This window comes from Pongo abelii, chromosome 15, assembly GCF_028885655.2.
Source record: "Pongo abelii isolate AG06213 chromosome 15, NHGRI_mPonAbe1-v2.0_pri, whole genome shotgun sequence".
Taxonomy (NCBI): domain Eukaryota; kingdom Metazoa; phylum Chordata; class Mammalia; order Primates; family Hominidae; genus Pongo; species Pongo abelii.
The window spans coordinates 106,885,790-106,903,176 of NC_072000.2; the positions used below are offsets into that span (position 1 = coordinate 106,885,790).

The 17,387-nt window shown below is 45.8% G+C and overlaps 1 protein-coding gene across 2 annotated transcripts in view; it reads left to right on the forward strand.

The window, feature by feature from the left end:
• TECPR2 (tectonin beta-propeller repeat containing 2) overlaps positions 1-17,387 on the forward strand; it is a 148,172-nt gene that overhangs the window by 100,509 nt on the left and 30,276 nt on the right. For both annotated transcript variants that reach the window (XR_008513231.2, XM_024231463.3), the window contains exon 17: positions 2,239-2,387. Coding sequence is in view for 1 of the 2 variants with exons in the window: in XM_024231463.3 (XP_024087231.2) it covers positions 2,239-2,387 (149 nt within the window). In the remaining variant the exon portion in view is untranslated. The remainder of the gene's footprint in view (positions 1-2,238; positions 2,388-17,387) is intronic.

The following is a 17,387-nucleotide window of genomic DNA, read 5'->3' on the forward strand; positions in this document are numbered from 1 at the left end:
TAAAATGAACAAAAGACTTGAACAGGCACTTCACAAAAGAAGATATACAGATGCCCATAAGCATATTAAAAGATTCCCAGCGTCATTCCTTAACAGGAAATACAAATTAAAGCCACGACATGATACAACTTCACCTCTCCTAGAACGGCTGCCGTGGAAAAGGTTCAGGGGTGCGGGCAGCCAGAACCTGCAGACACGGCTGTGGGCGTGGAGCACAGGATCTCCATTGGGGAAACTGGCGGTTTCTTTAAAAATGAAACAGGCCGGGCGCGGTGGCTCACGCCTGTAATCCCAGCACTTTGGGAGGCCGAGACGGATTGCCTGAGGTCAGGAGTTCAAGACCAGCTTGGCTAACATGGCAAAACCCCATCTCTACTAAAAATACAAAAATTAGCTGGACATGGTGGCAGGTGCCTGTAATCCCAGCTACTTGGAAGACCGAAGCAGGAGAATCGCTGGAAGCCAGGAGGCAGAGGTTGTAGTGAACCAAAATTGTACCATTGCACTCCAGCCTGGGTGACAGAGCTAGACTCTGTCTAAAAAAAAAAAAAAACCAGGAGGCAGAGGTTGCAGTGAGCCAAGATCACACCACTTCACTCCAGCTCCAGTGTGGGCAACAGAACGAGACTCTGTCTCAAAAAAAATAAAAAAGAAGTCAGTTCAGCAGTTACCTCAGGGTAGAGAGCATTGGCCAGAAGGGAGTTGAGGGAACTTTTTGGGGTGACTAAGTTGTTTAAAACCAGCTGGGACAGGCGCAGTGGCTCACACCTGTAATCCCAGCACTTCGGGAGGCTGAGGTGGGTGGATCACTTGAGGTCAGGAGTTTGAGACCAGCCTGGCCAACGTGATTAAACTCCATCTCTACTAAAAATACAAAAATTAGCTGGGCGTGGTGGCACACGCCTGTAATCCCAGCTACTCAGGAGGCTGAGGCAAGAGAATCACTTGAACCCGGGAGGCAAAGGTTGCAGTGAGCCAAGACTGCACCCCTGCACACCAGCCTGGATGACAGAGCGAGACTCCATCTCAAAAACAAACAGAACAAAAAACAAAAACAAAAAAACAATTCTACTTAGCCCTGAAGATCGGTGCATTGCGCTGTAGGTAAAGTCTCAGAGGTCAGAGGTTGCTGATGCAGAGGACCCAGGCCAACCCAGGTCCAAACCTTAGATCCTCCTTTGCCTCCTGGCCTGGCCACCTCCTGCCGTGTGGCCCTCAGCAGATCTCTTTCTGGCTGAGTCCCGATGGTCTCGTGGGTGAAGTGGGATGATACTAATCGTGTGTCATTGTTGTGGGTTTGAGATGAGTATATGAAGACCTGGCTGACAGCCTGTCCATAGCAGCTGCTCAGGAACTGTTGACTGCTGTTCTTTTAGCCAGACTATTATCAAATGTAATTTCTATTTTTAAAAAAGTCTTCCCGTTTCCTTTCCTCTTGCAATCAGTCTCAATCGCAGTGAGAAATAAATAAAAATGAAGATTCTTTGGGAGACTTTTTTTGTTTTTTTGAGATGGGGCCTCGCTCTGTCACCCAGGCTGGAGTGCAGTGGCACCATCACAGCTCACTGCAACCTCGACTTCCTGGGCCCAAGCGATCTCAGCCTCCCGAGTAGCTGGGACTACAGGTGTGTGCCACCACACCCAACCAATTTCTGTGTAGTTTGTAGAGACAGGGTCTCACTATGTTGCCCAAGCTGGTCTTGAACTTCTGGGCTCAACCAATCCACCCACCATGGCCTTGGAAACTGCTAAGATTACAGGTGTGTGCCACTGTGCCCAGTCAGTTTAATTCTAATTAAGATCAAGATTATCTGTAAATACGAGTTCCCTCTCTCCAAATCTAGAATTTGCTGGCGTTAGTCACATGTCTGAGGAAGCTGACGAAGGGACCCACATTGAGATACTAATCCCAGGGCTTGGTGGGTCAGGGCACTGTACTGACAGCATCTTGACTGCTTTGCCTGTTGCCTGGAAGGGGTGCCGTGTGGCGCCTGGCAGGTGGCAGAGTGGCCAGAGGCCATTATTACTCTCTTGAGTTACGGTGTTCTCAAGCCCAGCTGAGTCCACACAGCCGATGTGGAGGGACTAGGACAGATCCAATGACTCAGCATCCAAGTTCAGTTGCAAATGCAGCCTCATTTCTTTCTTTGAAGTAGAAAATCAAAGTTCATAGATTAGATGAAAGAATAGTCATTGTACAAAAGTAATTATAGTGTGTGTACTTTTCTTTGTCTACAGGAGCTGTAAAATTGACAAGCTTGGCATGTGGAAATCAGCACATCTGGGCCTGTGATTCCAGGGGTGGAGTTTACTTCCGTGTAGGGACTCAGCCTCTCAATCCCAGTCTCATGCTTCCAGCCTGGATAATGATTGAGCCACCTGTCCAGGTAAGCAGAAGTTAGCTGGTGGAACTCACTCTTCAGGAAGACAGAAACTGTGAGGATGCTGGTACTGGGAAAAAGGATCCCCACAGCCTCTAGAGGCCTCCCAGCAAATGCGGGGAGCCATGCCCCCAGGGTCTACACACTCTCGTTCATCCACATCACATTTGGAATTCGGGATTTGTGAAGTTTAGAGCTGAACAGATTGTTACAGATTATGGGTCAACACATGTATTTTCTCTTTCAAAATAATATTTTGTTTTTGAGTTTTTACTAAGTGAATATTATTTTTTAAATCTGCCTATATATTGGAACCTCTATTTTATAATAATAATGATAATAAATCAGTACCCAGAAGTATAAAGAAAGTAAAAGTTGCTTTGAATCTTGTCATGGAGAAAATGCTGAGTGCCTGTCCTGGTTTGTTGAGGAAATTCTGTTTTCTGTCCAGCCCACTGCTGGCCAGCCCCTGCCATGTTTCAGCTGACCGTGCATCCCAACATGGAGTCTGTGTGCTCCTCATCTCCAGCACTCAGCTCACAAGCAGAAGTCTGATTTGAATGTACTATCTAGTTACCCTTGAAGATCCCACAGGCTTGGTTCCTGTGCTGAATAGATTTCTGTTGAAGTTTATAACTGGGGGCTGTGGTTTTTTGAGACTTATTTGCCCAGACTCCTGCTAGCCCCCATTTGGTGACTCTGTTGGGAAACAGGTGAAGTTGCCAATTCTGGAGGCAGCAGTGGGGCAGGGGGGATGGTTCGTTGTTGGGCAGAGAAACCTTCAGTGGAGTCAGGAAAGAGGTAAAGAGTAGGGTAAATGCCTTTGTGCATAACTGTCTACATTTTGGTCATGGTGAGGCCTCAGGGATGAGGACACCAGTCGTGTCCACCAGCCCTGGGGAGCGTGGTTGGTGGGAGAACCTTTACTGAAATCAGTATTCGGCTCCAGAGCTCTGTGGAAGCCACCACTAGCGGTCATGGCCACAGGGAGGCTTCTCGTCCTCCTTGGTGGGTCTTCCTCCTCCAGAAGGTGATGGGGATGATATTGTCTATGACAGCAGTTTGTGAATGATACAGCACTGTCAAACTTGAGGTTGTACATAGTAAATTACAACACATGCTCTGTTTTCCCTCTGCACACGGTGACGTACTCATAGTGGCACAGAGGGAGCAGTCCACCCTGCAGAGAGGAGCCTTCCTCACTGCCATGTTTAGCACTGCTGGGGCACAGTGATTATGAAGAGCAAGCCGCTTGTCGTTAGTTTCATTATTGTCCTTAAATTCTCTGGTTGCCTGCACCCAGGTGGACTCCTTTGACACACCACTGTCAATATGTTCCTTTTCTTTCCTTCTAACAACTTTATATTCTTCCTTTTAAGTTACAACCTGCATAGCACAAAATTTCAGCCTTCTACAGTATGCAGCTCAGTGGTTTTTAGTATATTCACAGAGTGTGCAACAGTTAGCACTATCCAATTCCAGAATGTTTTCATCACTCCAAAAAAAAGAAAACACCCTTACCTATTAGCAGTCAGTTACTGTTCTCACAGAACCAGCCCCTCCGCCCGTGGCAGCCACTCATCTGCTTTCTATTTCTATGGCTTTGCCTATTCTGGACATTTTATATAAATTGGATCATATAATATGTGGCCTTTTTTATCTGACATCTTTCACTTTGTATCATGTTTCAGAGTTCATCCACGTTGTAGATGTATCAGTTCTTAATTCCTTTTTACGACTACATAACAGCTCTGTTGTATGGATAGGCCACATCGGTTTATCATTTCACCAGTGGATGGACATTTGGATTGTTTCTGCTTATTGGCTGGTGTGAATAATGCTGCTGTCAGCATTTGTGTGCAAGTCTTTAGGGAGGATGTGTGTTCCCAGTGCTACTGGGTGTCTGTCTGTAAGTGGGATTGCAGGTCATATGGCGATTCTGTGTTGAACTTTTTAAGGATGTCAAAGTGTTTTTCACAGTGGCTGCACCATTTTGTGTTCCACCAGCAGGATATGAGGGTTCCAGTTTTTCCCATCCTCACCAAATTTTTTTTTTTTTTTTTTTTTTTTTTGAGACAGAGTTTCGCTCTTATTGCCTAGTCTGGAGTGCAGTGGCGCAATCTTGGCTCACTACAACCTCCGCCTACCAGGTTCAATCAATTCTCCTGCCTCAGCCTCCTGAGTAGCTGAGATTACAGGCATGCACCACCATGCCCAGCTGATTTTTGTATTTTTAGTAGAGATGGGGTTTCACCATATTGGTCAGGCTGGTCTCGAACTCCTGACCTCAGGTAATCCACCCTCCCCCGGCCTCCCAAAGTGCTGGGATTACAGGCGTGAGCCACTGTGCCTGGCCTTTCCAATTTTTTGTTGTTATTTTATTTTTCTGGTCTCAGAAACTGCCTCATATGTCTAATTTTTAAATACTAGTCATCATAGTAGTTGGAAAGTGGTATCTCATTGTGGTTTTGATTTGCATTGACCTAACAACTAATGATATTGAACATCCCTCTTTTCATGTGTTTGTTGATTATTTGTGTATCTTCTTTCAAGAACTGTGTGTTCCTTTTTTTTTTTTTTTTTTTTTTAAGATGGGAGTCTCAGTCTGTTGCCCAGGCTAGAGTGCAGTGGCACAATCTCTGCTCACTGCAATCTCTGCCCCCTGGGTTCAAGCGATTCTCTTGCCTCAGCCTCCTGAGTAGCTGGGATTACAGACATGTGCCTCCACGCCTGGCTGTTTTTTTTCCCATATTTTTTTAGTAGAGGCAGGGTTTCACCATGTTGGCCAGGCTGGTCTCAAACTCCTGGCCCCAGGTGATCTGTCCACCTCGGCCTCCCAAAGTGCTTGGATTACAGGCGTGTGCCATTGCACCCAGCCTCAAATCTTTTGCTCATTTTCAAATTGTGTTGTCTTTTACTGAGTTTGTTTGTTTGTTTTGAGATGGGAGTCTTGCTCTGTCGCCCAGGCTGGAGTGCAGTGGCATGATCTCAGCTCACTGCAACTTCTGCCTCCTGGGTTCAAGTGATTCTACTGCCTCAGTCTCCTGATTAGCTAGGATTACAGGCATGCGCCACCATGCCTGGCTAATTTTTGTTATTTTTAGTAGAGACGGGGTTTCACCACGTTGGCCAGGCTGGTCTCAAACTCCTGACCTTGTGATCTGCCTACCTGAGTCTCTCAAAATGCTGAGATTACAGGTGTGAGCCACCGTGCCCAGCCTGTTGAATTTTATATAAGATTTCTTTATGTATTCTGGGTACTAGAACTTTATCAGACACATGATTTACAAGTATTTTCTTCCATTCTGTGCATTGTCTTTTACTTTCTTTATGATGTTCTTTGATGCACAAATATTTTTATTTTAATGAAGTCCAGTTTATTTATTTTTTCTTCATTTGCTTCTGCTTTTAGTTGCCTAATCCAAGGTCACAAAGATTTACCTCTATGTTTTCTTCTAGCAGTTTTCTAGTTTTAGCTCTTACATTAAGTGCTTCATCCATTTTGAGTTGATTTTTGAATATGGTATGAGATAGGTGTCCAAATGCATTCTTTTACATGTGGCTATCCAATTGTACCAGCACCATTTATTGAAAAGACTATTCTGTCCGCATTAAATTATTTTAACACCCTTGTCAAAATCAATTGATTGTAAATATAAAAGGTTGCTACTGGACTCTTAGTTATATCCCAGTGATCTGTATATCTATTCTTATACTACACTGTCCTGATTACTTAGCTTTGTCGTAAATTTTGAAATCAGGAAGTATGAATCCTCTAACTTTTTCTTTTTCAATATTTTTTCAGCTACATGGAGCCCCTCCTACATCCATGTGAATTTTAGGATAAGTATGTCAATTTCTGCAAAAAAAAAAAAAAATACTAACTGGAATTTTGAAAGGAATTGTGTTGAATCAGTAGATAAATTTGGAAAATCTTCCAGTCTGTGAACATGGGATGTCTTCCCCTTTATTTAGATCTTCGTTACTTTCCTTCACCAATGTTTCGTAGTTTTCAGAGTATATGTTTTATACTGCTTTTGTTAAGTTTATTTCTAAGTTCTGTATTCCCTTTGATACTATTGTAAATGAAATTGTTTTCTTGATTTTCAGATTGCCCATTGCTAGTATAGATTTTTGTATATTGATCTTGTGTCTGGCAACCTTGCTAAACTTGTTTATTGGGTCTAACAGGTTTTTGTAGATTCTTTTGCATTTTCTATAGATGAGATCACAGCTTCTGACATGGTCTGCCAATAGAGATAATTTTACTTCTTCCTTTCTATTTGTATGTCTTTTATTTTACTGTCTTGCCTGATTGCCCTGGCTAGAACTTCTAGTACAGTGTTGAGTAGAAGTGGCGAGAATGGGCATCCTTGTCTTGTTTCTGATCTTAAGGGGAAGGCATTCAGTCTTTTACCATTAAATATGGTGTGAGCTTTGTGTTTTCTTAGGCTCCCTTTATTAGGTTGAAGTTCCCTTCTATTCCTAGAAGGAATTCTAGGAGTTCTTTCCGTTCTTAGTTTGTTCAGTGTTTGTTATGATGAAAGGGTGTTGGGTTTTGTCAAATGCTTTTTCTTGCCTATTGAGATGGTCATGTGGTTTTTTTCCTTTATTAATATGATACATTATACTGATGGAGTTTTATATATTGAAACACAGTTTCATTCCTGGAATAAATCCCAGTTGGTCATGATATGTAATCCTTTATATGTATATGCTGCTGGATTTGGTTTGCTAAAGTTTTGTGGAGGATTTTTGTGTCTATATTCATGAGAGATATTGATCTTTGGTTTTCTTGTCATGTGTTTGTCTGGTTTTGGTATCAAGGTAATGCTGGCCTCATAGAATGCATTGGGAAGTGTTTTCTTCTTTTCTACTTTTTGGAAGAGTTTTTGAAAGATTGGTTTTATTTTTTACACCCCATTTGTTAGAATTCATCATCCCATCCATGAATTCATGTAGCCATGTAGGCCTGAGCTTTTTCTGTGGGAAGTTTTTTTGACTACTGGTTCAATCTCTTTATTCATTATAGGTCTATTCAGAATTTTTTTTTTTTTTTTCTGACATGGAGTCTCGCTCTGTCACCCAGGCTAGAGGACGTTGGCACGATCTCGGCCTACCGCAACCTCCGTCTCCTGGGTTCTTGCAATTCTTCTGCCTCAGCCTTCCTAATAACTGGGACTACAGGCATGCACCACCACATGCAGCTAATTTTTCTATTTTTAGTAGAGACGAGGTTTCACCATGTTGGCCAGGTTTGTTTTGAACTCCTGACCTCAAATGATCCACCCTCCACAGCCTCCCAAAGTGCTAGGATTACAGGCATGAGCCACTGCACCCAGCCTATTCAGAATTTTCTATTTCTTCTTCTTCTTTTTTTTTCTTTTTTTTTTTTTTTGAGACGGAGTTTTGCTCTTGTTGCCCAGACTGGAGGGCAATGGCACAATCTCGGCTCACTGAAACCTCCACCTCTCAGGTTCAAGCAATTCTCCTGCCTCAGCCCCCCAAGTAGCTGGGGTTACAGGCGTGCACCACCATGCCCGGCTAATTTTGTTTTTTCTGTTTTTTTTTTTTTTTGAGACAGAGTCTCGCTCTGTCGCCCAGGCTGGAGTGCAGTGGCACAATCTCAGCTCACTGCAGCCTCCGCCTCCTGGGTTCAAGCAGTTCTCCTGCCTCAGCCTCACAAGTAGCTGGGACTACAGATGTGCACCTCCACGTCCAGCTAATTTTTGTATTTTTAGTAGAGATGGGGTTTCACTATGTTGGACAGGATGGTCTTGATCTCCTGACCTTGTGATCCACCAGCCTCGGCCTCCCAAAGTGCTGGGATTACAGACGTGAGTCACTGTGCCCAGCCTAATTTTGTATTTTTAGTAGAGATGGGGTTTCACTATGTTGGCCAGGCTGGTCTCAAACTCCTGAGCTCAAGTGATCTGCCCACCTCGGCCTCCCAGAGTGCTGGGATTACAGGTATGAGCCACTGCACCCTGCCTCTCTTTCTTCTTGATTCAATCTAAGTAGTTTATTCTTTCTAGGAATTTGTTCATTTCATCTATTTTATCTAATTTGGTGGCATCCAATTGTTCATAGTATTCTTCTGTAATACTTTTTATTTCTGTGAAGTTGGTAGTAATGTCTCCTCTTTCTGATTTTATAATTTGAATTGGCTGGGCACAGTGGCTCATGTCTGTAATCCCACTTTGGAAGGTTGAGGCAGGAAGACCACTTGAGCCTGGGAGTTCAAGACCAGCCTGGGCAGCATAGCAAGACATCATCTCTACCAAAAAAAAAAAATTACCTGGACCTGGTAGTGCACCTGTAGTCCCAGCTACTCAGAAGGCTCAGGTAGAAGAATTGCTTGAGCCCAGGAGTTCAAGGCTGCAGTGAGATATGATTGCCAATTTTATTGCCAATTGCCACTATCCTCCAGCCTGGGCAACAGAGCACGACTCTAATAATAATAATAATTTGAATCTTCTCTCATTTTTTCTTAGTCAGTCTAGCTAGGTTTTTCAATTTTGTTGCTCTTTTCAAAACACCTCCTTTTGGTTTTCTTGCTTTTTCTCTGTTGTTTTTCTATCCTCTATTTCTTCTATTTCCACTCTGCTACTTCCTCCACACATTCTTGTGCATAGTGCTTTGCTTGATAGTGATATTCCTCTGGTAGCTCCAAGGAATATTTGTCACAATTATCACGTACATGTGGAAGACCTGTGGTAACATTGGACTGTAAAGTTTGTAGGATCCCAGTGCAGAGGCAGGCCAGTGTTAGTAAAGGGCTGCTGAGTGCAAGAGCGAGATTTGCAGGATGTGTTGTGGAAAGAACATCCTTGAGTGAGTTGAGCGCCCATGTGCCTTGCCTCCTCCTTTTCCCAGCAAGCCAGAGGCCAGGATGCTGGAGAGTAGGGCAAGCAGGAAGCTGCCGGGCTCAGTCCTCAGTGGGGCTGGAGCCACCCTTGCCTTTGCTGTGTGTACCTCTCTGCAGCCATGGGGCCACACAGGTACCTGGCCAAAGGGTAACATGGAGAACTGTGTGCAACCACAAATTCCTGTTCCTGCCTCCATGGAGACTCTAGAATAACCTCTAGGAAGCAAAGCTAAAATGGGGACGAGAGCTTTGCTTAAAGTGCTCTATTGACTGTGGTGATCAACAGCTTTGCCAGGAAAATGGCCAAAATAGAACAAATTCACATGAAAGGACCTCAAAGCTCCACTCTGAATAAAGTAGTGATTGCTAAATGGGATGTTAAGCATGAACTATTTCAAGTAGTTCTGCTGAATAGAGCCACATTTTCTCATTGAGTTAGCTTTTAGCATGCTATGGAAGACATTCAGTTTGCCATGGATTCTGTAGATACAAAATGCTTTTCAACTTGGTTTCTGTGGGAAAGAAATCAGGCTTCACATGTACACAGGCCTTTCTACTGCACTTTGCCAAGCACTGCCTTATCCTTAACTCTTTTATTGCCCCAGGAAATAGAAAAGTCAGTAGTTCCCTCTACTTTACAAGGAAATCTGTTACCCAGAACAGTTGAGCAATTTGCCCAGGATCCCAACTCTGGTGTGTGCCAAGCCCAGGTGGGGACCCAGGCCCCCAGCTCCCAGGTGCTGCCCCTGCCGAGGCTCCCCTGGGCTGAGGAAGGCGCTTCTCCTGGGCTGCCGGCACTGACGATTGTTTGCTGAGATCAGAAGTGAGACAAGCTCTGCTGCCAGGCACCCGCCTTGTGCCAGGCTAATGCCTGAAGCACATCTTTCCCTCAGTCCTCACAACAACCTGGGAAGTGGCTGCGTCTTTCCCCATTTGACAGAGGAGAAAACCCTAGCTCAGAGGTTCAGAAAGTTGCCTGAGGCCTCATAGCAGGCAGGCAGCAGGGCTGGGACATAGACCCAGGTTTGTGACACCCGCCTGTGCCCCTCCTGTGACTCTGAGGTCTAAGGCCTGGGCCAGGACCAACTGCAGGATGTCAGCAAGCACCAGGTTGTGGCGACATGTCATAGGCTTAGTGGCCTCACACGTGGTATTTTAGGACAAAGCCTACACATGCGAATCTTCAAATCGCAGAGGGTCCTGCAGATGACCCCAGGAGTGAGGGGAGACGGGGGTTCACTCTGAGGACTGGAATGTCAGAAGAGTTGGTTGAATCTGAGGATTGGAGAACAAGCGGGGTTTATGTATTTTGATTATGTTCTACATCTTTCCACTTTGTTTTATTTGTTCGAGTTGAGCTTCTTCATCTGCGTAGAGGATGTATTTGCAGTGGAAATGGAAATGGAGGCAGGGGATAGATGCTCAAGGGCACATGAAGTGAAGCCACAGAAATCTTTTAAAATTAGCATCAGCTTCTCTATTTAGTTCCGTTGTCCTATTCTCTTCTCTGGGAAGATACCCCTCCTGTAGTAGTTTTGCGGTAAAGTTTTAACAAAGTACTCAAAACAAATGACTCAGTTTTCAGACTTGCTAACACTTGGAAGGGTTTGGAGAAAATATTTATAGTTGTGTTTAGCCTCTTCATAGTCTGGAGTTTGCTGTTTGAGTTAGAGAAATTTCTGTCTGTGTGTTAGAGGTACCTCTAACACAAGCATAGTTGGTGTGAAGTTTCACATTCTGTGTGCCCCATGTGCTTGAGTAGAAGAGGTGTCTGTTCTTACTGTGCTTACAGTGGACTCTCAAATGGTGTCTATGGTGTGGTTCCAGTTTTGTAAAACAAAACTATAAAATGTCACTAGGCTGGGTGCAGTGGCTCATGCCTATAATCCCAGCACTTTGGGAGGCCAAAGTGGGAGGATCACTTGAACCCAGGAGTTCAAAATCAGCCTAGGCAGCATAGTGAGACCCCATCTCTACAGATAATTTTTAAAATTAGCCAGGTGTGGTGGCGTGCACCTGTGGTCCCAGCTACTCAGAAGGCTGAGGTGGGAGGATCACTTGAGCCCAGGAGGTCAAGGCTGCAGTGAGCCATGTTTGTACCACTACACTCCAGCCTGGGCAACACAGCAAGACCCTGTCTTAATTAATTAATAAAAATAAAAAATAATTTCCCACTGAAAACCTAGAAGAAACTACAGCAAAGGTGACTATTATGGGGCCGGGCACGGTGCTCATGCCTGTAATCCCAGAACTTTAGGAGGCCCATGTGGGCAGATCACCTGAGGTTGGGAGTTCGAGACCAGCCTGACCAATATAGAGAAACCCCATCTCTACTAAGAATACAAAATTAGCTGGGCGTGGTGGCGCATGCCTGTAATCCCGGCTACTCAGGAGGCTGAGGCAGGAGAATTGCTTGAACCCGGGAGGCGAAGGTTGTGATGAGCTGAGATCACGCCATTGCACTCCAGCCTGGACAACAAGAGCGAAACTCCATCTCAAAAAAAAAAAAAGACTATTTTGATCCAGGGATTATAAGTGATTATAATACTCTTCTCATTTCTATTTCCCATAATGGGCAGGAAAATTTTTTCGTGATCAGGGAGAAAAATATGTATATTTTACAAGGGACCCATCTTTTGTGGGTCAGTGAGCAACCTTTCTTCTCCAAGGCACGTCTCTGACCTACCCAGCCCGTATAAATCTGAACCCCAGTAGGTTGTCCCCACTTCCCCCTGCCCCACACAAAGATTTTAGAGCCAGAAGGAGACTGGAAAACACGTAACCTTGTCACTTCCTTCTGCAGATGAGGAAAGCAAGGCCTGGCAAAAGCAAGGTTCTTGGTCTCCGGGTGGTCAGTGGTTGTGCCGGGCCTCCTCAGCCCCTCATCCTCAAGGCCCACAGTATACGGAGCAGCAGCAAGAATAGTCCCATCCAGGGACACTCACAGGCTACCGTAGAGATACATGCAAACCACTGGCGCCTGTGCTTCCAGAGCTGTGGGCAGAGTGCCATGGAGCCAGCTGGAGACGGAAGTGCTGTCAGGGCCTTGGAGTGGTCAGAGGATCTCACAAGAGGTGGCACTAGTACAAGAAAGGCAAGTAGGAGTGTGGCAGGCAGGCAGGACAGAGGGTGTTCTAAGCAGAGGGGACATGAAGTATAGGCACTGAGCAGAAGGCACCCTTGTCCAGGGTGCAGAAAGGGGCTGTATTGGGAGACTGGCACAGGCAGGGGCAGGGAGGCCTGGGCTAAGGCATTTGGCATTGTTCTTGAAGAGTTTGAAGCCAGGCAGGTGGCCTGGTTAGACCATGTTTGAGGAAGGAGCCTGTGACACAATTCCCTGTGGCCAGCCAGGGGGTCTTCTGCTGGACAGATCACATGCACCCATAAGTAGGTCATATGCCCAGGAGTGTTTTGCCTCAGATATGGAGCAAAATTAGCCTGACACTAAATGCATCTCTGGTCCTGCCTACCGGAGCTTAAAGCAAGACTCCGAAGAATCAAACTGTTTCAGAGTAACTTACCAGCATCTCAGAACAAAGCTCAAGAATATTTACAGATTGCAAAAATATCCAACATCAGCAAGATAAAATTCACATGGGCAACTAATTAACATTTACCCAACAAGCAGAGAAGCAGGAAAATACGACCTGCAATGAAGGGGGAAGAAATCCATCAATAGGAGCTGACCCAGAAATTATACAGATGGTAAAATTCATAGACAGGACATTAAAACAGTTGTTACACCTTTATGTGTTCAAGAAGCTAGTAGAGAGATTCAGCCTGTTAAGCAGAAAATGAGAGATATAAAAACTGCAGGCTAGGCCAGGCACGCAGTGGCTCACACCTGTAATCCCAGCACATTGGGAAGCTGAGGTGGGCAGACCACCTGAGGTCAGGAGTTGCCTGGCAAACATGGCAAAACCTCATCTCTACTAAAAATACAAAAATTAGCCAAGCGTGGTGGCGCATACCTGTAATCCTAGCTACTCGGGAGGCTGAGGCAGGAGAATCACTTGAACCTGGGAGGTGGAGGTTGCAGTGAGCAAAGATTGCACCACTACACTCCAGCCTGGGCGACAGAGCAAGACTCTGTCTCAAAAAAAAAAAACAGTAACAAAAAACTCCAGGATGGGTGTGGTGGCTCCTGCCTGCAATCCCAGCACTTTGGGACGCTAAGCTGGGAGAATTGCTTAAGCTCAGGAGTTCAAGATGATCCTGGGCAAGATGGCAAGACCCTGCCTCTAAAAAAAAAAAGAAGAAAAAAAAAACTCAAATCAAATTTGTAGGGATTAAAATTGCAATGTCTGAGCTGAAAAATACACTGATGAGATTAGTGGCAGCATAGAAATTGCAGAAGAAAAGACTAGTGAGCTTGAAGACACAGCAGTGAAAAACCATCCACATTGAAGCCCAGAGGGAAAACAGGCTGGAAAGTGTTAAGAGAATCAGTGAGCACAGACCCCTTCAAGTGGCCTCACATAAATGAAATCCAAGTCTTAAAAGAAGAGGGAAGAAGGGTGACAGGAAAAAAAGATGTGAAGAAGAAATACAGCTGAAAGTTGTCCAAATTTGATGAAATAATTATGCTGAGTCAAGAAGCCAAAGAATACATACTGTTATCATTTCATTTATATAAAATTTGGCCAGGTACAGTGGCTAATACCTGTAATCCCAACACTTTGGGAGGTTGAGGCGAGCAGATTGCCTGAGCCCAGGAGTTCAAGACCAGCCTGAGCAACATGGCAAAACCCCATCTGTACAAAAAATACAAAAATTAGCTGGGTGTGGTGGTGCACACCTGTAGTCCCAGCTGCTCGGGAGGCTGAGGTGGGAGGATCCCTTGAGCCCAGGAGGCAGAGGCTGCAGTGAGCCATGATGGCTGCTACGTCACTCCAGCCGGGGTGATAGAGCATGACCCTGTCTCAAAAACAAACTTATTTATATAAAATACTAGAAAATGCTAACACAGGCTGGGTGCTGTGGTTCATGCCTGTAGTCCCAGCACTTTGGGAGGCCAGGGCGGGTGGATGACCTGAGGTCAGAAGTTCGAGACCAGCCTGGCCAACATGGTGAAACCCCATCTCTATTAAAACTACAAAAGTCAGCTGAGTGTGGTGGTGCACACCTGTAATCCCAGCTACTTGGGAAGCTGAAGCAGGAGAATTGCTTGAACCTGAGAGGTAGAAGTTGCGGTGAACCATGATCACGCCATTGCACTCCAGTCTGGGCAACAGAGCGAGACTCCGTCTCAAAAAAAAAAAAGGAAAGAAAATGCTAACACAGATCAGTGCTTACTCAAGGCCTGGCAGAAATTTCAAAGGGGAGGTGTGGCAGTGGCTTCAAGAGTGTGTAGAGTGTATGCATATGTCAAAGCTTACCCAATTATGTACTTTAAATGTGTGCATTTCATTGTATGTCAGCATACCTCTGTAGAGCTGGTTTTTTTGTTTTTTGTTTTTTTTGAGACAGAGTCTCGCTCTGTCGCCCAAGCTGGGGTACAGTGGTGCTATGTTGGCTCACTGCGAGCTCCACCTCCTGGGTTCACACCATTCTCCTGCCTCAGCCTCCCGAGTAGCTGGGACTACAGGCACCCGCCACCATGCCTGGCTAATTTTTTTTTTTTTTGTATTTTTTGTAGAGACAGGGTTTTACCATGTTAGCCAGGACATATAAAAATTAGCCAGGCATGGTGGCGGGTGCCTGTAGTCCCAGCTACCCGAGAGGCTGAGGCAGGAGAATGGTGTGAACCCAGGAGGCGGAGCTTGTAGTGAGCTGAGATCGTGCCACTGCACTCCAGCCTGGGTGACAGAGCGAGACTCCATCTCAAAAAAAAAAGTTAGCCAGGATGGTCTAGATCTCCTGGCCTCGTGATCCGCTCGCCTCCCAAAGTGCTGGGATTACAGGTGTGAGCCACCGCGCCCGGCCTGTTTTTGTTTTTTAGAGACAGAGTCTCACTCCATTGCCCATGCTGGAGTGCAGTGGAGTGATCATGGCTCACTGTAACCTCAAACTCCTGGGTCAAGCCATCCTCCCACCTCAGCCTCCCAACTAGCTAGGACACTAGAGGCATGCACCACCGCACCTAGCTAATTAAAAAAAAAAAAATTTGTAGAGGCATAGTCTTGCTATGTTGCCCAGGCTGGTCTTGGACTCCTGGCCTCAAGCAAGCCTCCCACCTTAGCCTCCCAAAGTACTTGGATTACAGATGTGAGCCACCATGCCTGGCCTCTGTAGAGTTGTTTTAAATATTAAAGTGTAAAAAAAAAAATTTTAATGGGCCGGGTGTGGTGGCTCATGCCTATAATCCCAGCACTTTGGGAGGTCGAGGCAGGTAGATTGCTTGAGCTCAGGAGTTCAAGACCAGCCTGGGTATTATTGTGAAATCCCATCTCTATGAAAAATACAAAAGTTAGCCAGGCGTGGTGGCATGTGCCTGTAGTTCCAGCTACTAGGGAGGTTGAGGCTGCAGTGAGCTGTGATCATGTCAATGCGCTCCAGCCTGGGTGACAGAATGAGACCCTGTCTCAAAAAAAAAAAAAATAGTTTTAAATAAACATTATAGGGTACCCTAAATTGTGTTCGGTTTGCAGAGGGAACAGAAATGAGTGAAGCTGCCTAAGCATGGTGGCTCACACCTGTAATCCCAGCACTATGGGAGGCCGAGGCAGGTGGATCACCTGAGCTCAGGAGTTCAAGACCAGCCTGAGAAACATGGTAAAACCCCATCTCTACCAAAAATACAAAAAATTAGCCAGGCGTGGTGGCACATGCCTGTAATTTCAGCTACTCAGAGGGCTGAGATGGGAGGATTGCTTGAGCCCAAGAGGCGGAGGTTGCAGTGGGCTGAGATCATGCCACTGCACTCCAGCCTGGGCGACAGAGTAAGGCCCTGTCTCAAAAAAAAAAAAAGGAAATGAGTGAAGCTGTTTTTGAAGTTAACTGACCAAAAGTTAAATGACTAAAAGAAGAGCGAGGCAGGAGGTTATAGAAGCAATCATGAAAAAAATGCAGATCCCCAGAGTCCCAAACCTGGTTTCCGAGGATGGGTAGTGTTTGAAATGGGACTTGAGACTCAATGGGCATTTTCAGTGACCAGCAGGTAAAGAGCTTGGCCCAGTGTTTCTGAGTAGGGAAGAGTGCTCCTCCCTGCTGCCTTGGGAGGACTGTCTGCTGCTGGACCACCCTGAGGACTGTGAGACATTAGCTCCGTGGGCTTCTAGGCTCCTGGCAGTGAACCTCTGGGAGTGAAGGATGCACAAAGGATGTTGTGGGAAAGAAGATCTGAGATGTCCTTTGGGTCATCTTTGGAGGATCTTGACTCTCAGGCTGGAGAGTTTGTGGCTAATTCCATGGGCAGTGGGGGCTGTTGGAGGCTCTTGAGCAGGGCTGGACAGGACCCAAATGGGGAAGGTCTGCAGTGAGCTGTGGAAATTCTTTGGCCTGATTCACTGGATTCATGGCGCACATCAGTGAGATGTGAGATTGGGATGGAGTGGACATGGGGACTCTGACATGGATTGTTTTGGGGCAGAGGAAGCCAATCCATGCTGGCATCCCAGCCTGGGTCTGTAATCTCATTAATCTCCTTTTGGTGACTGGACCAGTTGCCTGTACAAGTGCCTCTTGGTCTCCTTGATCCAACCTCACTGAGCCAGCGTCGCTTGTATCCACGATGCTGCAAGACTTCCTTCCCAGCTGGCCTGCACGCAGGTGCCTTGGAGAGGCATTGGGAAGATGGCACGCGGCCATTTCCAGCAGTGGGGCGCAGTGCTCAGGGAGACTGCAGCGTCCTGGAGCCCTGCCAGCCAGGAAGGACTGTTCCCATTGTGGGCAGAATCTGTTACTTGCAATCAGAAGAACTTCAACTAATTCTTGTTTTTTGCCTGTGGATTCAATTGACCTTGGGAATGTTGCTTAAACTCACTGGCCTTTCACTTTCATTTTCCTATCAGTAAAGTGAAGGGTCAGATCCACATGAGAGCCATCAGAGGAGCTTATTAAAAATGTCCAGGCCTCAGCCCCTCCCTGGAGATACAAATTCAGCAGGTCTGGGGTGAGGCCCAGGCATCTTGGTTGATTTTTTTAAAATTTTTTATTGATTTATTTGAGATGGAGTCTCGCTCTGTCGCCCAGGCTGG